Source organism: Antechinus flavipes, chromosome 6 (assembly GCF_016432865.1).
Source record: "Antechinus flavipes isolate AdamAnt ecotype Samford, QLD, Australia chromosome 6, AdamAnt_v2, whole genome shotgun sequence".
Taxonomy (NCBI): Eukaryota; Metazoa; Chordata; class Mammalia; order Dasyuromorphia; family Dasyuridae; genus Antechinus; species Antechinus flavipes.
In genome coordinates, this window is record NC_067403.1 from 195,773,066 (window position 1) to 195,795,561 (window position 22,496).

Consider the following 22,496-nt stretch of genomic DNA (forward strand, 5'->3'; position numbering starts at 1 on the left):
AATTATTATATTTAGAAGGATCCTTAAGTCTTCCTTTGTAAATTCTGTAACAGTTTTATGTAATTCTGTATTTTTCCCTTTTGTTCAACTTTGTTAGGTTTACTCAGAACAGTCAAGGCTCCTTTTACTATTGTATTATTATCCATCTTTTTTTGCAGTTCAGTTGAAATTTCCACAATGAATTTAAATATTATGCCAGTTTAAATATAAGCATTATATATGCTTAGTACTAACATTGGTCTACTATCAATAGTTTCTTTAAGCACAATAGTTTCATTGTTTATTTCTGTTGATATTGTGTTTTTATTTCTTTTTTATGATTACATTTGTCTGACTACAATCCCCTGCTGCAGGGGGTTTACAATATGTTTGGAAAACTGATCCTGTGTTCTATTCTGGAACTCTTTTTAAAAGTTTTGTTGGATTACTTAATCCATTCATTCTTAAAACTATGATCCTTAGGTTTCTAAGTTCTTCTTCATTGGATGTTTTAATATGACTTTGTTTTTAATCCCTTTCCCCTTTAAAATAAGTGCTTTATCCCTGAGATTACTTCTGTTGCTAGTAGTTTGAAGCTAATCCATAATCAAAGGAGTCTCTCTCTCTCCTCCTCCTCATTTTTAGCGTTTACTTGAATGAATTCATTCTTTATTTTACACATTTATCCATTTCTTCTCTTCCGTGCATGCCCTTTCCCATCTCAATAAAAGTTACTTCAAAATCCTTTCCTTCTCTTTTCTTCCTTTCTTTTTTTTCTCTTCATTATTTACTTTCCACTCCAGTCTATTATTCCTTCTGAGGGTTTCTTTATTGAGATAAAACTTCTGAAGTCCCAATTTTGAACTCCCTTCTTACCAATTCCCATATTATTGCCTAAATACCTCTTTCTTCATCTTCCTTTTTTTTCTGCTATATCTCAATCTTAGAAATATTTATTTATGGGAGAAAGATGGAAGCAATGCTATCTGGTAATTACCATGTGGTCCAAATGATCACTCTCTGTCCCAAAGACTACACTATCTCATTTCTAGCTCTGTTTTCCATTTCTGTGAAATCCCTTTTCCCCATTCTGGGCAACAGAATCGTGTATTCTCTCAGATAATATGGTATTATAGAAGTTATTTTTAAAAATAACTACACAGAGAATCTACAATGCATCTAAAGTTAAAACTAAGAAATAGAATAACATTGGCTCAAAAATGAGAAATTAAATGCAACACTGGATTTTGCTAATGTTATATATTAATTTTGAGGGCTAGGATGTTTGACCTCCACTAAATCATGCTCCAATATTTAAATAAGTGTGGAGACAACCCTGGATTCCTGAAACATATACCATTAGAGGTGTGAACTCTGGCAGATCTTGCCCCAAACTAGAAAAAGTTTTGAATATAAGTCTAATCTCTGACTGAAGACCAATCATCTAGCAATCAGTTAGATTAAGTCTGGAAACTTTGTCAACAGCATGGCATCTGGGTTGGGTAAATAATTTTTCACATACTGTGTGTGTGTGTGTGTGTGTGTGTGTGTGTGTGTGTGTGTGTATCTGCGCTTAACAGTAGCTTATTTGGGGGAGGAGAAGAGAGGATGAGAAAAAAGAATAAAGTAGAGTATGCAGTACCAATAAGGAAGCAAAAATGGACACTCATGAATATAAATAATTTCTTCTACTATTATATATCCTTTCTTGAACTTATTGTCACATATTTTGAATCCTCCCTGATGTTCTTCTGGGAATATGACAATGTTCTGTTTTGTTTTATTTTCCTTTGTTTTTCTTTTTTCTATTCTGTTTAATAAAATAGAAAAACTATTGGATATATTTTAAAAAATCAATTTTTCCACACATAGAATCTCTCAAAGATTATCTAAATTGTACAGGGGTTGGATATAAGTAATTGGGAAAAGCCATGTGCACATCTTTTTTTTCTTGGGCAGGCAGGAAGCATAATGGATATGGCAATAGGCGCGATGTCTGAAAAACTTCCTCTTCAGAGTTCAAGTCTAGTCTCAAATAACATAGGAGCTATTGTAATGCCAGAGAAACTGAGGCAAGATAGAGATTAAAGAGTATTTAATAATTTATTAAAAGGTAGAGATTTACTGGGACCAAATGGATCCATGGTTTGGTCCCAGGGCTGAATGAGACTATCGTCTCCAAGAATCCAGCAAACAATGTATATTCTCAATGACATATATACAGGTAGCTCAGACATAGGAGGTAGACCAAGGCAAGGGCAGAGGCAGGGTGCTGAGAGCAGGAATAGGACTCTGACAGGGTGGGATGAGCCTCCGGAAAGGGGGATGACATAATAGGGGGAGGTACCCCAGAGATGGGGAGAGGCATCCTGATAAGACAGTATCAGATATTCTGATAGCTTGGGATGGGGAGAGGCATTCTGATATTCTAAAACATAAGCTCTTTTATCCTTATCAAATATTCTGATAAAGAGGGAGTAGAGGTTTTGTAGGACAATTATAAACTGAAGCAAACACTTAGAGAAACTGAGGCAGGCCTGGGTCAGGATAATTAGGGAAACTGAGTCAGGACAATAAAAGAAAACTGTGGCATAACACTATGTGATCCCCGGGCAAGTCAGTTCACCCTGTTCTCACTTTGCTCAGCTGCAAAATACGTGGGAGAAGGAAATGGCAAACCATTTCAGAATCTTTGCCAAGAAAACCTCAAATAAGAGTCCCAAAGGCACGACTCAAAAACAACAAAATTTGTTTCTAAAATCCTTTCCATGTGGCTTTGTATTGATATGTTCTTAACAAGCCAAACATTGAGATGAGGCTTAGAAAAAGTCAGCTTGCTTTAATCATTTTCTATTATTGAGTTTCTCCACTGAAATTCCATTGTCCTAAAATGTAATGATTTTGTCTTATCTTTCTTGTTATGGTCCACCGTATCGGGATCTGTAACACATACCCTGATACAGGTTAAATTGCTATGATTTGTTGACAGGTTGGCCTCTGAAATAGTGATGCTGGTTTCTCAGACATTAAAGATTCACTTGCACATGAAAACAAAATGACAAATGACTATTAAGTTATTAAAACAGGATGATACTCATCATGAAATAATGCTGTGAATTAGTCAACAGGCATTTATTAAGAGCAAACTATGTACCAGGTACTAATAATGCTAAGTGTTGGGGATACAAAGAAAGACAAAAAAAAAAAAAATCCCTGCCGACAAGCAGCTCATATTCTAACAACAATGTCTGCTATGACAAGAGCAGGATGCCCTCTTAGGTCCTAGTATGGGTTGGATTATTTTCCTCTAAAACAGCTTATGTTCACAGCTCTCTTGACCAGAAACCCCTTTAAATAAGCAGGCTATCGATTTTCTTCAATGTCTGTCCACTAACTGGTAAAAAATTTTCTTTTTTCTCTTGCCTATCTACACACATATGTATATTATATATGAATATAAATAAACAAATATACACAATTGTATAGATATATAGTGTGTATATGCTACTTTCCAAATTGTCCTACTTATATGCTTTCTTCTGCTGTTTTTGAAAAATATTTCAGTGGCCCTCTTTTTTTGGCATCATTCTTACTAATTTTTCCCCTCAATTAAAAAAGAAAATATAAAAGAAAGCCTTATAACAAGGAAGCAGTCAAACAAAATGAATTCACAGCCAGAAATGCCTATCTCTTGCTGCATCTCAAGGCCATTACTTCTCCACCAAAAGGTCACTAATTTCACCAACCTCTCTGCGGATATATTTGGTGACTGCATTGATCAGAATTCTTTCAAAGCAGCTTTTCATTACAGGGTTGCTGTCCTTACAGAAATTGTTATTCTGCCTAAGAGTCTATGAAATAATCTCATTCCATTACATTTATATACCACATTTGTTCAGCCATTCTCCAAATGTCTGAAACAAGTTTTATCTTGTTTCAGCACCCCCACCCCTTAGCTTCATTTTTAAAAAACTTTTCTTTTTCCTCCTTTCTCTTTTTTACTCTAACCTTTAGGATCAGGAAGTTAGTTTTGCTTGTAACTACTCCTGTTTCCTGTTTTATCCTCTCTTGAGTGTTTGGTCCCCACCCCACTCCAATTCTTGCTTGTTTCCTTATTGCATTTAATGTATTTTTACACCAAATTTTGTGTGCATGTATTCAACCCTCCTTTGTCCATTTCATAAAGGAAGTTCATCTAACACCCATCAGACATCTATGGTTATCCCCCAAAAAACCTCTGACATTCAGAAACCGAGATTGCCATGGCTCACTCTACCATATGAGCAGAGTGCTATGTACTTCAAGGCCATGAACAGGGGGGAAGGAAAGGAGGATATATGGGGCTGAACACTGGTAAGTCATTCATCTCTTCTTGTTGTAAGGTCTTGAAAATTACACAACTCCTCTTTCTTTCTTACACCTGCCTTACTAACCCATGTCAATCACTTTAGAGATTTTGTTTTTGTATCCATGATACTTTGGACATAATAAGTACTTAATAGGAGCTGATGAAATATTCTGCTTCAAAAGAAGATAAATTCAAACCTTTTATTTATGCTGCTGGACTGCACTAGACAATGCAGAATAAAACACTAAAGAAACATGATGTTAATTGGATAGGACTGGACCTGTCATTTAAATTGGCTTAAGGAACTCTTGGGAAAAAACTTCCTCTTCCAATTCAAGTTGGCACAGGCTCTGTAGTTCATTGTCTTAGAAAGTAGCCTAGAATACAGAGTCATCAGATGACCTGTCAAGGGTCACTCAGCTAGAATGTGGGGGAAAAAAAGGATTTGAATCCAAATTTTTTGGTTTTTTTTTAAAACTCTGAGGGTAAGGTTAATAAAGAGGCAGAGGAAATAAATAAGCATTTATATAGTGTCTACTATATATCAGATCCTGTGCTAAGTGCTTTACAAATATGATTTCATTTGATTCTCATAATGATCCTGGGAGGTAGGAGTTATTATTCCCATTTTCCAGTTAAGGCCGAAGTTAAGTAACTTGATCAAGGTCACACAGCTGATAAATATTTGAGGACACATTTGAATTTCTGATTCCAGGCTCTGAGCTTCGCTACCTAGTTGCCTTGTGCTTAAGAGTAAAGAAGGAAGAAAAGCTATAATTTCATAAAAGAAATGTATTATTCACAATGGAAAAACTGTGTTAAAATACTATGATAATACAAAACATTAAGAACCCTCAAATTTATAATGTAAATTCATCTGGCATTACCTTATCAATAGTAAGCATATAGAAATGTGTGATGTCATTTTCATGTGCATATTTGATTCTTGCCATACATTCTTCTTCATCAATTAATTCACCAACATACTCATTCACAAATTCTCCCTGTAGATCAGAAGAACGTAGCTAAAATAAATAATATATCACACACAGTTCAAAGAAAACATCTTATATCCTACATCATTATCAAGTAGGACAGGAACAGCGTCTCATATTTAAAATATTAAAGTACTGATCAAAGATCTTCTGTGAGCTATAATTCTTTTCTTTAGACTGGTCATCGAAGGCCAAGGGCTTAGAAGACTTGACTGAAACATAAAAATCACCTGTACCAGCTCACAAGTTTAACCTTTTTTTTTTTGATTACTAGACAGTGTAAGAATTCCTATATACTAAGAATGAAGAGCTGAAATAGAGACTGACTGCAAAGGATGTGCCACTTAGGCTTTAAAAGTTTCCTAACCCAATTCTTTCTTTAACCAATTGTTGATTCTGTAAGAAAACTTTCTCCCAAGTCTGTTCCTTAAAACAAGAGGATAAGCTGAGAAAATTAGCAGAGACTGCTAATGAGCCATGAATACCTCAAATCTGCTTTTTGGCTCTACCCCCAGACTAACTTTTCTAAGATTTAGGAAATTTTAGAGGCTCCAAGAGAGTGACACAGCAATTTCGCTAGGCGTCATTTCTGAGTAATTCATTAAGACTACATAGGTAACTTTACCAATATAAAGAACTCTGATGGAAGAAACTCCTGTACCAGTGCAGATTGGGACCTGCTTATATATAAGCTTGGAAAGTTAACACGGGCATTGAGAAGTGATTTGATCAGGGTCACATGGTCAGTATATGTCACAAGCATAACTTCCCATAAGCCATTCCTCTATTTACACCCTCTCACCACACATGATATATCTTTAACCATTCAGAATATTCACTGGTAATGCCCCTAAACATCCAGAAGCAAACTTGATACCCAAGACAAGTAAGAAAACTATATTTAGAATGATAACTTCTTTTAAATGACCATTACATTTCCATTTTTATATAGTCTCTCAAAAGAACACAGCAAAATGGACTGGAAAAAATAGAAATTTAGAAAGGTAAGAAAAAAATACACATGCTCAATTTATCATTCTTATACAAACAAGATTGCTTTTTAACCTACCATTGGGTTCAGACTAGATATTCATTTACTACTAGTTAAAAGGAAAGAATCAATTGCCTCATCTGTCATCAGACTTTTTTGAACTCTGGAAAACTATAGCTACCAAGACAGATATACGTTTAAAAAACACTGATAAAACACATTTTTAAAGTAGTAGGATAAATGGGAAACTAAAAATATTGTCTGAATTCTACTACTTGTAGTTGCATAGAACTAAAATATCACTTTTTTCCAATATCACTTGAAATAGAACAATTCTTCACAACTAATGACTACTTCTTCCAAAGGGCAGTGTTGCCTTTTTGAGTTAAGATTTCTTTTTCCATTAACACCGAACACTACCACTTTTGCTTCAGAATAAAAATTTTAAAAATAAGTAGTACAATCATACTTTGAGAAGTTTCCCAATTTTAGATCATGTGACAACTAAATAAAGTTCGGAAAAGAGCATTCTTTTCTGATTTTCTTACAATGAAAAAATATCACATACCTTTTTAATATCCCTCTTGGCAACTAGGCCCCAACCTTTGCCATCAGTTTTAATGATCTTCGTCTCTGGGTATTGACGTTTGGTAAAGCACTGATTTTGGCACTGCTCTCCTGCTGGACAAACTTGAGGGTGGCACTCATACATTAACATCCGATTTAAACACTCTGAGTCGAAACCACAGGGATTTTCATCTGTGGGCTTGCAGTTGCATTTGGGAATTTCAGAAATATCAGCTGTATATATCTGAACTTTTCCACAAGGTTTATTCACCTGAGCATAGAAAATGAAACTACTTTAAAGAAAAGTAGGAAACCTAGCGATTTTATATGATATAACCAAAATGAGAAATCCAGCTAACATATTATTAATCTTAATCATTTGCCTTCTATTCCGAGACTAAAGAATAAGATTTTGGACATCATTAGGTAAAAAAGCTTACCAATAACAGTTAGATGGGTAATTCCTAATTTTCTAAATTCAAGTAATAACAGTATAAAGAAAGCAGTAGAGGAAGAAGCAGAGAAAAACTGAAAAGTATTCTATGAAAACGAATCTTCCTCTACTTTCAATTGCATACTCATCTGTATGATAAAACAGAAGGTGGCCAAAAGGATCTAGAAGTATAGTATTATCAAATATAAGAGGAAAGAGCCTTAATGGATCCTTTCTTATTAAAAAACAGAATAGGTGCTTATAGAGTGTGTGTGTGTGTGTGTGTACACACATGAATGTGCATACGTGTAAAATACATTATGCGTGTAAATATTTACTTATTTTAAGGAGAATCACAGACCTAGCAAAATAAAAATTAAACACCTTATCAGTTGTAGGGAAAAGTGACATACGATTGAGGTCTGGTCAATGGGCCACTGAAATGGAAAAGAAACAATAAACGAAGGGGACAGAAAGTTCATTCAATGATCTTTCTGATCCCAACATCTAGATTGTGATCATAATATTATGAACTATTTAAGAACAGAAAGCACATGATTTATTTGGGGGATTTTTGTACATCATTAACTAGTGCTGAACAAAAATATCTTCAATGCTCTTTCTGGCCCTAATACCTAGACTGTAATTACAATATTATGAGCTATCTGAGAACAGAAAGCACATGTTTTTTGTTTTTTTGGTGCATCATTAACTAGTGCTGAACAAATATATCTAATAAGTTACTTAAATATCTTTTTTGCTTTATCTCTTTTGTACACCTACATTTCCCCTAGTATTAATATTAATATCAATCCCTAGATCCTCATCTTCAAATGTGAAACTTTAATTATCAAACCCATGCAAGCTGCAACTACTTTCATTAGATCAGACACCAAGGTCAAAAACAAGGTCTTCCACAGTCTGACTGTAATCTACCTTATTCACACTTCAGCTCCCATTTTCCTCTACCCTAACTGAATTATCTTTTCCCCTCATAAGCATATCTTGTCGCCTTGAGTACATTTGTGAATTCCCTGTCTGTTTAAAATGTTTTTTGTTCATCCCTATATTTCTTGAAATCCTACCAAACCAGGGCAAGTAAAGCTCAAAATCTATCTCTTCTATGCAATGTCGATCTTATAAGAGATATTCCTGTACACAATTCTAAAATGACCCAAATTTGCTTTTTATCCAGGTAAATGATTTTCTCTTTCTTTCAATGATTTTCTCCAAAAATTATTACCCACATTGTTCATACTGCACTTTTCACATACCACTTGGTGTTCAATTTTTTTCTATTTGTCTAGAGTATGATCTAACTTCCACAGTATTGCTTTGCAATAATTTTTTTTAACATGGCTATTATTTACTGAAGATGACACCATAAAAAATGTATGCTAGCTATATGTCTATTCTTGAGATTCCCTATACAGTTGCACAAATGTTTAACATTTGAAACTTAACATTAATATGTAGTCACCCAATTTATCAATATTGAGTTTAATATTATACTCTAATTATTTCTTCAAACATTTATATTTAGAAGTCTCACCTTAATGTGTTTGTAAGGTGGAGGTTTACGTTCATTTTCCTGGGTTTCTCTGGCTTCCCGCTGAAGCTTTATTTCTCGAAAACGAGCTTCAGCTTCTTGCAGTGCTAAAAAAAAAAAAAAAAAAAAAAAAAAAAAAAAAAAGCAAGGAAATATGGGTAAAAAGCTTTGTTAATAGAAATAGCTCATCTCTCTTTTATGCTATGTTCCTTACAATTTCTCTTGTTTATTTTTTGGCTAAATTGATTTCAAACATTAGCTTATAGTGGATGCCATCAACACATCAACTAACTGCGGTATATGAATATATGGAGAAAAAAATGAAAATGATTAATACAAGGAAGCATGAAAAGACATATATAAACTGATGCAAAATGAAGCCAAGCCCAGAAAAAATGAAAAGGTGAAAAGAGGTCTGGTTATGAAGTTTTAAAAGCCAAAAGTAAGCATGGTCAATCGAACATATTTTTCTCCTTGATACTCTTTTTTTCTCTAGGATTTTTGTGACACTAGTTTCCTGGTTCTCCTTCAACCTATGTGACCACTTTTTTTCAGTCTCCTTTATTGCATCCTCATTTAGGTCATATCCAGTCATGGTCTAGTTCCCCCCAAAGCCTCGACTCTTTTCTCTCTGCACTATCTTCACTTAGTGATCTCCTCAGCTTCCAGGGATTCAATTCTCATTTATCTGCTAAAGATTTGCAATTTTTTAAATACAGCTCTAATCTTTCAGCTGACCTCCATTCTACAATCTCCAATGCTTATTAGACCTTGAACTCAATGTCCTATAGACAATTTAAACATATTCAAAACAGAACTCATTACTTTCTCCCCAAATTTCCTTATCACCATCCTCCTCTCAGTCACCCAGGGTTGCAATCCAGGTGTCATCCTTGACTCCCCCCATATCCAATCTGATGTCCAAGGTTATGGATTTCCTCTTTGTAATCTCTTCAACATGTCCCCTTCTCTCCTAAGACTGCCTTAATACCACAAATCTGTACTATTACAATAGTTGGTCTGCCTCAAATATTTCCTCTCTCCACATCATCTTTCATTTTAGCCACCAAAGTGCATGTCTGATCATGTCATGTCACTCTCTCCCCCCATATGCAATAAACCAGTGACTCCCTGTCACTTTCTAGATAAAATATTAAATCTTCTATTTAGTGTTCAAAGTTCTTCATAACTAACCCCTCCACTTTACCCAGTCTTTTTATACCTTGCTCACCACACATACTCTGACAATGTTCTTCTTCTTGTCCTTCACACAAGATATTCCCTCTCTCCTAACTCTGAGTATTTTCACTAGTTGTCTCTCCTTCCTCATTTCTGTCCCTTGACTTCCTAGATAAAATTCCATCTCCTGTAGGAAATCTGCTTAATATCTATGGATTCTAGTGCCTTCCCTCTACTGATAATTTCCTATTTGTTCAGTATAAAACTTGTTTGTAGATCATTGTTTGCATATTGTCTCCCCTGTCACACTCCACTTCCTGAGGGAAAGGACTATCTTTTGAGGGCAAAGGACTAAATTTTGTCTTTGTATTCCCAGTGTCAAGATACCTGGCAGAGTAGGTACTTAATAAGCAGTTAATGATAGACTGGCAGATCCTGGATGTAACAGGGAGCCCCTAGAGTTTATTGAATAGGAACACTGCCTATTTGCTTTATAGCAGATCATATTGATAGCTGTGTGGAAGATCAAATGGAATGGAGAGAAACATGAGGGAAATAATGGGGAGACTAACTAGAAGGCTATTTATTGCAAAAGACCAGGCAGGAGGTGATAAGGAGGACCTGCCTGTAAGAGATTAGAAATGTAAATAAAAACTTATACACTAATTGTTTAAAAAAAAAAAAAAAAAGATACACACATACATACACACTATTCAGACAAAGCAAAACTACCTTATTTATGTAATATGGATTTTATTGTTTTTTAATGTTTTTAGTATTTACATAGCAGTGATAGTTGGATTACATTTTCTTTTAATTTCTCCTTCTCTAAGTCACAGCATTTTTTTCCTATTTCTATTTTCTTTCAGCATAATAATATTCCATTACACTCATACACTGTAATTTAGACTTAATAATTTCCAAGTTGTTAGGTACTATTTATTTCTAGGATTTGTTTGGCTACGAAAATGCTGCAACAAGGTATATCTTTACATATATAGATCTTTTTTTCTTGTCAGTAACATATTTAGGGTACAAAAAAGGAACAGGAAACCTTTTTTCTGCCAAGGGGGCCATTTGGATATTTATAACATCATTCGTAGGCCATACAAAATTATCATCTTAAAAACTTAAAAGAATGGAAGGTTGCTGTACTTAGCTTTCACTTCATCATCAGCTGAGATTTCTTTAGCTAATGATTCTGCAAGCCTCATACAACCCACAGATCAGACATTCTGTACTTTACCTACCCTCCCCACCCCACCCCTTCCTGCTCCCTGTATAAAATATAAAGTGGCATTGCTGGAATGAAGGCTATCAACACTTTTATAACTTTTGTTATATAATATTTACTCCCTAAAATACTGAAACAATTCACAGTACCACAAGCCATATTAACACATCGGTTTTTCTAGTCACATAAGCACTGACCAAATTCTATTATCAAACAGTGATTTTGCTAATTTTATGGTTTTAAGGTAATTTTTCAGAGCTATTTTAATTTTCATTTTTGTGATTGTTACAGTTTTGGATTTCTTTTTCAAATAATTGCTGGTAAGTTTGTTATTTATTTTGAGAATTTTCTGTTTATGTTCTGCGACCATTTACTTGTTAAAAATGGCTCTGACATCAAATTTCTTATAGATTTTAAATGCCAGAATTTTATCAAATGTGCTTAATACAAAGTTTCCTAGCCTGCATTTTTCTTATTCTGAATGTTGTTCATAATTTAAACTTTCATTTAAACAAAAAAACCTGTCTAAATTCCTGTTTTTATTAATGATGTTCTATTTTTTTAAAAACAACTCTTCTATTTAATAACCCAGGTATTTAGTTACATCTGACAACTCAGTAATAGTTCATAAATTTGGACAAATATTAAAATCTAATTCTGAAATTAATATGGTATATAGAAAAGCACTGGCCTTGAAGCAAGAGAGCTACCTAGAACACCTATTAAATGTGTGACCCTGGGAAAGTATCAATCTTTCAGAACTGCAGACTACTCTTACTACAAATTACAGAGAAAAGTGCCCATCTGCATTGGTAGAGGGAGTTTTCCTCCCTTTGAACTTCCCAGTACCAATGAAATCATAGGTTCCATCCCTATTTGTATCCATAATTTTGAAACAAAATTAATTCCATAGGAATTATTAAGTATCTATTAGATACTAGCACTATGCAAGGTGTTAGGAATGCAAAGGTCAAAAAAAATTATTCTTAAGGAGTATACATTTTGCTGAGGGAAAAGAAAAAATACAGACAAATAAAAAAATCTTACACAAAGTCTACCAGAGTGGTGAGTTTTTTTTTTTTTGTTTGTTTCTTTGTTTTTTTTGCCTTTTTCTGACAGGAGGCAAAGAATATTGAGGACTATAGATGTTCTATTAAGCTAAAGAAAGAAAGCATCCAAGTACCTCAATAGGGCTGAATAAAGCCATGTCAGGAGAAATGTTATGTTTGAGAAGGAAGCAAACTGGCCACTTAGTATAGGTGAAGTACAATAAGGTGAAATCAATCCAGAAAAGTACAATGGAATTAGATTAGGAAAGGCTTTAAATAAAAAGCATTAATTTTTAATTTTATCCTGGAGATAAGATGCCACTGAAACATGCTGAAGAGGAAAATGACATGATAAAACCCTTGTTTTAGGGAGATCAATATGGCAGCCATGTAGAAGACAGACCAATTAGAAAGCCACTGTAAGAGGTACAAAAGGCACGAACTAGGATGATATTGTGAACAGACACATTAAGATGGATACAATAGATAATGCAGAGGTAGAAACAAAATTTGGCAATTGACTATCAATCGGAGTAATAGTGAGGGAAAGTTAAAAATTGGGGATGAAATAGATTACAAACTTGATGATTAGAAATATGATGATATTCTCAATATAAATAGGAAAATTAGAAGAGGGGCTGGATTTTAGGGAAAGGATGAGTTCTATTTTAGGCATAATACATTAAAAACGTTTATAAGAGATTCAAATTGAGATGCCCAGCAGGAAATTGTTGATGTGGAACTAGAGCTAAGAAGATAGATGAAAGCTAGGTAGTGATGTCACCCATGAGGGTTATGAAGGATATTTTTGTACTCATCCTAAAAATAAATCCAAACATACGAAAGAAAGAAAACCTAAATTTTTAAAACAAATATAAAGAATATTACAGATTAGTCCTGCAACAGATTTTGAATACGTGAACATAGTTAAGAATAGAACATGAAAGGCAGGGTAAGTAATACAATGTAAAGAGTCCTGATAAGAACCACAGCACAGGAATTTGAATCCTAGCTCTCACAGACTCCATTTCCTGGGCAAGTCCTAATACCCTCTCTTATGTTTACTTTACTCATTTGTAAAATGAAGGGATGGGACTTCATGACATCTAACGTCCCTTTAAGCTCTAAATCTATGCTCCTACTGGGCTAAATAAGGATCAAAGCACACTATGCCCAATATCAAAGCTTGAAGAAAAACAATTGCAGTAAAACTTTGTAATAAAAGATTTTACTGAATTTATGAATTTGACTATATCTCAGCTTAAACTATTTTTAATCTTATTTTTTATATTTTAAAAGTTTTTTAATTGAAGTTTTTTATTTTCAAAACATATAATTTTTCAACATTGACCCTTGAAAAACCTTGTGTTCAAATTCCACCCCCTCTTCCTCTACATGGCATGTAATCCAATATGTTAAACTATATTCTTTATAGATGCAGTGATATAGATACAATATATCAAATTTCCTTTTTCCTTTGCAATAAAACCAGAATATGAAAATGTATTTTATGGACCGCAAATTCTCTGTATTAAAAAGTAAATAAAATTTTTATGTAAGATAAAAGAATACAGAAAACATTTAAAATAATTAATTCTTGAAAATAATGATCATGTGTAATATGTAATATCCCAGGATATAGCTTTATGCAAACTATTCCTCTACTAAAAAAGTATCACTATTCTAAACTCCTCATAGTATGTACAATTTAGTTTTTCTTAAAATGCAAATGTAACATGCTTGCTCTATTTCTTTTCTCTGTATACTTTCAAAGAAAAAAGATAGAGGATTATCAATTAATAGAATGAACAAAAGACATACATTTTACAAAAGAGCAAAACAACATATTTTATATTTTGATACCATTTTTGAAGACTTTTCCAATTCCTTTAATTCCTTGATATCTGCTTCCCCGATCTCCTTCCATATAAGGAAAGACTCGTGCCTGATGTGTCCAGTAATAATCTTTAGACCCAAAGAAAAACACAGGAAACTCTCCAATCTCATGCTTCATTTTCTGAATATTTGGAGGAACATTTTTTGGATGGCAAACTTCTGCAGGCCACCATCTATACAACAAACAAAAGAATTATATATTTAAAATCTTTCATGGATAGGAATGCCAATATTAAATGTTTTTCAGAATTTAATGTAATTTAACTGGAACAGACTAAAAAAGAGAATAGCATATATAATCAGCAAGAATTTTTACTCATCAAACAGACCTGTAATTTCCAAGTTTGACCCAAATGATGTCTTGAAAATGAAGCTTTTTTCCAGCTCTGCAGTCATTACAATACCAACTCCCATCTGGCATTTCAATATTCAAACAGTCTGGATGAAACGCTGCTGGACATGACTCACAGCATAACAGGCTTCCTCCTATATGAAATGAAAAACTTTAATTAGCCTCTGTTTACTGCAATTCAGGCGTTCATTTAACTTCTCAAAATGTGTAACAAAATTCATGGTGACATAACTGACTTTGAAAAATTAATTTAAGAAAAATATAAAACTGTAAATGTTGACATCTTGATATATTGAAGGTTTAACTTTTCAGACCATCATTATATTTTGCTCTAATTTTAATTTGAAATATTTTCTTACATACAACCCACAATTGCAAAATTATTATTATGTTGTATTTGCCTGCTGATAGTTGTGAAAAGTCACCAAAGGACTCATACCCTATTGCTGCAATTTTAGCACTTTTAAAATGTGATAACTATAAAATGACTGCACTGAAAAACTACTTTCAGTAAAATAATTTTTAAAAAATATCCAAACAATACATTAAATATAAATGAAACAAACCAAAAACCCCTTACCTTTTGAACACACAAAGCACCAGCTCACATTCACATGAGCATGATGACTTTTTCCTTTCCGAGCAGTGAAATGATTAGTGCAAATAATATTGTTAGATGCAATCACTGAACAACCTGCAGCCAAACAGCCATCTCCTCCATGATAAGCAACAGGACAGCGAACACATCGCATCATTTTACCTATCAAGTACACAAATGTTTAAATGCAACAATATTTCAAGATTTCTGATTTAATCCATGCAGGTGCTCTGTCCCCCCAGTACTAATCACAACCTGTTCATGCCTTAGAACACAGTTATCCTATATGGCTAAAATAATTCATCACCTGGTAGAACCAACTGTTTAGTGATAAATCTCTTCTGATTCAGTGAGGCTGATCCTTCAACAAATAAACAAAGTCTATCAATCAGGCCTATATTTAAATGACAGAAAAACAGATGGGGCTGTTGAACCTGGTGTTGTATTAAGGCAAACTTCAAATATCCAGAATAATTTTCATGCCATAATCCATTACTGGAGCAAAGCTTTACAAAGGTATTTAAGCCTAATAGGCTAATATGGAATTTAGCCCCAACTGGTTAAAATAAATAAATTTATCAGAGACTGGGACCAGGGAGCAGAGAGGTGTTAAATTACACTGGGACATTTCAAACTTGTATTAATGATATTTAATATAGTTGGGACATATATCTGATTGAAAACAGAAAAACAACCCAGAAACAAAAAATGAGAAGCTGCAAATTATCAATGAGATAAGACACTCAATTATGCCAAAAAAAGAGTACCCTTACTTTGTTAAATTGTTTAAGAAATGTCACACTTTTTTTCTTTTTTTTTTTTAGGTCTTCAGGTAGGGAAAACAATTCTCAATGGAAAAAATTCATCAGTAATTTTTAAGGGGAAAGCAATCAATCAAAACTTTAAACTTTCTTTCAAGAATGCTGAACCATAAAGCTTCTCTAACACTGAGAACAAAAAACAAGGTGAAAAGGTTTGGTTTTTTTTTTGGAGGGGTGTCATTATCATTTGAATTTGTCTAGTTCAAAAGAAAAAGCCTATGAATTTAGTTTTTGGGGGGAGGGACGGGAAAAATACTAATCTCATTTTAATAAAAATTAATTTTACAAGGCTCTAAACCTAAAAAAAGGTTCAGTGAATAGACCAAACCTGAAGTCAATAAGACTCATCTTGGCAAGTTCAAATCTGGCTTGAGACACTTGTGTTTGCCTTAGTTCTATATCTATAAAAATGATTTGGAGAAGGAAATAGAAAAACACTCCAGTATCAATGCCAAGAAAACCCCAAAGAGAGTGATGAAGAATCAGACATGACTGAAACAACTGAAAAATAACAAAATACCTTTTGATGATCTTGGATTTGAAGGATTTGTTACATGACAGCTTACACAGCTGTGGAGGGGACAACGAAATCCTCGGCTCTCAAATACGGTAAGGTGGTATTTTTTCACACATGCTTCATGGTAAAATTTTCCACACTGGGATACAACACAGCGTTTCACTTCTGTTTTTTTCTCTTTACAAACAAAGCATGAGTGAATCCCTAATAATGATTAAAGGGAAAGTTGAGTATAGAGAAATATTAGTGTTAAGTTAAAGTACAGTTTAAATACTTAAATCATTCTAAAATTAAGTCTAGAAATGTTTCTTCTCTAAAGGGATCAAGTTTTCAAGTTCTTTTTGGGAGGGAAGAGGAGAAAAAAATGTTAACTACTACTTTAAAGCCTACTAATAGGTTAGCATTCTTTGAAGTTTGAGCTTGAACACAGACACACAGCTGGAAAAACACTAAATGTAATAATGCAGCTTATTTTTTCATACAATCATAGAATATTCAAGTTAGGAGGGAATCAAAGAAACCACATAATTCAGACCCAAACATTAATAACAATCCACTCTAAAACAACTTCAATTTTCAGTCATTCAAAATTTGCTTAAAGATCCCTAGGTGAAGGGAAAATAAAAACCTCTTGAAGAAGTCTTTTGCAATTTTAAAAAAAGATCTAGTTATCACTCATGATAAAAATAAGCTTTAAATTAATTATTCTGTCAGATTTCACAGTGTGCTTAAGGAAGAAGCTTAACTAAATTAGAATAAAGTCTTTATTATATAATATTTTGGAAGAAATATAATTTTATACCTAATAAAGACACAGATTAGCTAAAACCATTAGCAATACTGTAAGAAAAAGTTCCAAGTGATAATAAAAATCTCACATAATAATCATTAGAATTTATAATTGTATAAGATATATTTACCCTTTTCATGTTTGATACTAGTAATTTGGTTTTCTTTTCTTTTTAAAAAATCTTATTAATGAGTTCATTTATTGATTTTTTTTGTAAAAACAATTTCTAGCTTTACTTATTAAGTCAATGGTTTACTTACACAATTTTATTAATTTCACCTTTTTTTAGGATTACTAATTTAATATTTAATTGGAGGTTTTTAATTTGTTCTTTTTAAAAATTTTCTTTTTAAATTGCATACCCACTTCTGTTGGGTCTGTTCTTTCTCTTTTTTATTTATTATAGCTTTTTATTTACAACTCTTTTTTTATTAATATAAGCACTTAGTGATAAATTTTTCTCCAATTGCTAGTTTTGCTGTATCCCATAGGTTTTGATATGTTGTTTCATTGTTGCCATTTTCTTTAATGAAATTACTATTTGTTTCTACTATTTTTTCTTTAATTAAAACAATTTTCTAAGATTAGGTTGTTCAGGCTCCAATTAGTTTTATTAAATATAATTTTTATTGTATAAAACATTGTATGGAAATAAAGGATTTAATATTGTTTTTAATTACAAAATTTTTATGCCCTAATATACACTCTATATTTGTAAAAGTACCATATATCACTAAAAAAGAGGTGGATTCCTTTTTATTTCCATTCATTCACTTAAAATATCTATCATGTCTAGCTTATCTTAAATTTTATTCACTTCCTTAACTTCTTTCTTATTTATTTTTTGGTTAGAAATAAAGTCCCTCACTATTTATAGTACTACTACCTATTTTCACCTATAATCCATTTAATTTTTCTTTTAAAAATCTAGACAGTATGGTAGTTGGTACATATAAGTGTAGTACTAATATTACTTCATTATGTTACCTTTTATCATAATGCAGTTTCTTTTAACTAATCATCTGCTTTTTCAATACATTTATTCTACTCCATTCCTTTATTTTAACTCCATATCTCTCATTTTAAAATGTGTGTATCTCTAATTTTTTATAGGAATATGATAGCCAAATTCCCAAAAACTCAGGTTAAGGAGAAAATATTAGGAGCACCACATAAAAAATAATTCAGATGCTTCTGCTGTGTATATTTCGTTTTTATTATAAGCTGGACACTGTCAGATTCTGATTTTTAATCCATTCTGTTATCCATTTCTATTTTATGGGTGAATTCATCCCACTCACTTTCAAAAACATAATTACTATTTGTATATTTCTCTTCACCTATTTTTCCTCTCTATTGTCCTCTTTTTACTCTATTCCTCCCTCTAGTTTATTTCTAACCACTACTTCTCTATTCCACAACCTTTAAAAGAATCTTTCCCATATTCTCTCTCCCACCCTCCTTTTTCCTATTTTTAACTACTCCTTTAAAGGTTCCTCCCTTTTTTTCTTCCCCCACTCTCCTAAATCTTATACACCCTTCTATACCATCCCTTTATCCTGTTTCCTCACACTTTTATCTCTTTATAAACTTAGAAAAAATTTTTATACCCTATCTAGATGTATATATTGTTCCCTCTATAATCCAAATCTGATGAGACAGTAGGGCTCCAGCACTACCAGTCCTCTACCCTTATCTGATTCTTTTGTATCAGTTCTTCCTCTCATACCTCATTTGTATGAGATTAACTGCTCTTTTCCTACACAATTTTATTTTTTAGAATCACCAGATGATACTTGGTTCTTCCCCATTTTTCTTTCAATCTACCTAATTACTAATAACAGTCTTACTAATTGTTCTTGAAGCCCTTGGAATTTGTTTTTGATGTTTGTTTTATATGTTTCCTTGATCTTCTATGTCAAATTTTCTATTACATTTTGGTCTTCTTACAATAAAGTCCTGAAAGCCTGTCCATTCACTGAAAATTCTTTTTTTTTCATTCAGGATTATAATCAAACTTCGTTGCAACACAAGTTCTTTTGCTCTTTGATATATAATAATCCAAGACCCATGAATTATTAGAGTAGTTGCTACCAAAAGGCTAGATTGCATGTAGCTCTGCAGTATTTTGAATGGTTTTCTTCTTGTTGCCCCTAATATTTTCTCTTTAACCTGAGGATTTTGGAATTTGGCTGTGATAATTCTTGTAGGCTTTCATCCTGGGATATGAGAATTAGTAGATTTTTTTTTTTTCTATTTCTACTTCCTACTGTTCTAAAACTTCAGGGCAATTTTCTTTCATTATTTCTTGAATTATTGTATAAAGATTCTTTTTTTTAACCATAGCTTTTAAATACTCTTAATTTTTATGCTTTGTCTTCTTGTTCTGTTCTCTAGATCAGTTTTTCTTATGAGATGTTTCACATTCTCTTTTTTTTTCCATTCTTTTTATTTTCTTTTGTTATTTCTTGGTGTATCGTAATGTCACTTTCTTTCCCTTGTTCAATTCTAGTTTTCAAGGAGTCATTTTCTTCCTTAAGAGTCTAGATCTCCAGTAAGATAATTTCAAAATGATCTGGAGAGACGTGATGCTAAATGAAGTGAGTAGAACCAAGAGAATATAGTACATTGTGGCAACAAGATTATGTGATGATCAACTCTGACGGACTTGGCTCTTTTCATCAATGAGATAATTCAGGCCATTTCAATGGACTTGTTATGCAGAGAGCCATCGGCATCCAGAAAGATGTATCAGGACTATGGATGACAACATATTTTCTTCTTTTTCTTTTTTTTTTTTTTTAAAACATTAAAGCTTTTTATTTTCAAAATATGCATGGATAATTTTTCAACATTAACCCTTACAAAACTTTGTGTTCCAGTTTTTCCCACCTTCCCTTCCCTCCCCATCTTCCCCCCTAGATGGCAAGTAATTCAATTTATGTTAAAACATATTAAATCCAATATTTGCACACATATTTATACTATTACCTTGCTGTACAAGAAAAATCAAACCAAAAAGGAAAAAAAAATTAGAAAGAAAATAAAATGCAAGCAAAAACAACTTAAAGAGTAAAAATGCATACAACATAATATTTTCACCTTTTTTGTTGTTTGCTTGCTTTTTCTCATTTTTCCCCCTTTTTGGTCTGATTTTTCTTGTGCAACATGATAAATGTGGGAAATATATACAGAAGAATTGCACATGTTTAACTCGATTGTTTACTATTTAGGGGAGCAGGAAAGAAGAAGAGAAGGAGAAAAACTTGGAACAAAGGGTTTTGAAGGGTGAATATTAAAAACTATCTGCATGTATTTTGAAAATAAAAAGCTATTATTAAAAAAAAAAGATTCTGGATCTCCTTTTCCAATTGGTTGACTTTCTTTTCCTTTTATAACTTGCTTGAATTGTTCCTATTTTCCTTTCTAACTTTTCTGCAATCTCTCATTTGATTTTTGAAGGCCTTTTAAAATTCTTGGGGCAGCTAGTGGTATAGTGGATACAGCATCTGAAGTCAGAAGGACCTGAGAGTTCAAATGTGGCCTGAGACACTTAATACTTCTTGGCTTTGTGAACCTGGGCAAGTTACAACCCCAATTGCAGGAGGGAAGGGGGAAGGGAAGAAAAAAAGCCAAAATTCTTTCAAGAATTATTTTTGGGCAGCTGATTATTTGACATTTACTCTTTGGGGTAAAAGAGAAGCTTTTTTAAATGTTTCAGTATTCTCTTCTGAAAAAGAACCCTATTCTCTATTCTCATAGTAGTTTTCTATGGTTGAGTTCTTTCTTCTTTGCTTGCTCACTTTTATTTATTTTTATTTTTAGCAGTTTATTATGGTAACCTGTAGTCTTGGGGTATAGAGACTAGTGCTTCTGACTTCAGATACTTCTTAAGTTATTTTTTGAGATTTGTCCAGGACTCAACTTCGGCACTCCTTTCTCCCTTCAAGCCACAGCTGGGGCTCGTGTCACACAATGCTGGAAATGCTCTTGCTCCCTGAGGATCCTCCAGTGTTCTTTAGTTAAAACCTTTAGTTCTTCCCTCTATCCTGGGCCTGAAACCAAGAGCTCACCTTTCCACTAAGTGCCATAGTAAAGTCTCTTTCCTACTGCTTCTGCACTCACTTCAGTTCAGGACTGCGTCTCAGCAGCACAGCTAAGACTGACATCTTTTAGCAGCTGAAGGTCCTTCAGTTCTCCCCTGCCCACAGCATGAGGTGAGAATACCTGTGCCTGAGACTACCTCCTAACCCAGTTGCCCCTCAAGTTTTTTGTTTGTCATTTCAGTCGAGATAAGTCTGAAGATGGTTGTTCTTCACTCAGGCCAAACCTCTTTCCCAAAGGTCTTTCTTTGGGTCTTCTCCAGTTGCTTTAGGAGGGCCACTGCTCTTCCCCAATTTTCACCATGATATGCTATTTTGTCATTTGTGGAGGAAATTTGGAAAGTTTAGAATTTTCTGACCTACTCATCCACCTTTCCAGAATCTCCTGCCTTTATAAATTTAGGAGGAAGGAAGGTAGGTAGGCATGACTTGCCTATGATTTGGGAATGAAGCAATTTCATTGACAGAGTGATCTTCTGGCAAAGAAATTCCCCCTACCAATAAAGAACAATACCTGCCCTCAATTCATTTCTTAGATAACTGCCTAGAAATATTTCCTTAGTTATATAGTCAATATGTTTGTGGTCTCTCTATTCCACTATGCCACATGACCTCATTGAACCCATTCTTCATAGATAATACAACCAAAGTGAAATATACTAATCAGAAATTCCAAAACTGTACAACTGGAAATAACATAGTTTCACCATAATTAAAAAAGAATTTTCTGAAAATGTTCCATCAAAAACCTGTCATATCTCACCAAATTCTCTGGTAGTATTACAATTTTATGATATTCTAATCTGAAATGAGTGGGCCAAAAAGTTTGAACTGAGATAATCATTTATGGATGATTTTGATCATCATGACAATTTACTGCAAGGGATACTGGTATTTTCTAAGAAAGATTTCTTCATTTAAAATAATAGGCCATTGATTAAAATAATATTTATCACAATTTTAGTATAGCCAGATAGTTTTTTTCTCTCTTTAGGTATGTAAGTCAAGGATACTTTAGCATTCTAGTTTTTAAATGGACAATTTAAATGATTGTGCAAAAAATTCAAGACTGAAGTAAAAGCATATATGAGTCAA

The 22,496-nt window shown here is 33.2% G+C and overlaps 1 protein-coding gene across 2 annotated transcripts in view; it reads right to left on the bottom strand.

Moving 5' to 3' along the window:
- The window catches only part of NSD2 (nuclear receptor binding SET domain protein 2), a 123,844-nt gene that overhangs the window by 20,599 nt on the left and 80,749 nt on the right, over positions 1–22,496 (bottom strand). For both annotated transcript variants that reach the window (XM_051965984.1, XM_051965983.1), the window contains 7 exons: positions 16,512–16,712; positions 15,153–15,332; positions 14,550–14,706; positions 14,188–14,393; positions 8,866–8,969; positions 6,882–7,151; positions 5,215–5,331 (listed from right to left, as the gene is read on the bottom strand). In XM_051965984.1, the coding sequence (XP_051821944.1) occupies positions 5,215–5,331; positions 6,882–7,151; positions 8,866–8,969; positions 14,188–14,393; positions 14,550–14,706; positions 15,153–15,332; positions 16,512–16,712 (1,235 nt within the window). The remainder of the gene's footprint in view (positions 1–5,214; positions 5,332–6,881; positions 7,152–8,865; positions 8,970–14,187; positions 14,394–14,549; positions 14,707–15,152; positions 15,333–16,511; positions 16,713–22,496) is intronic.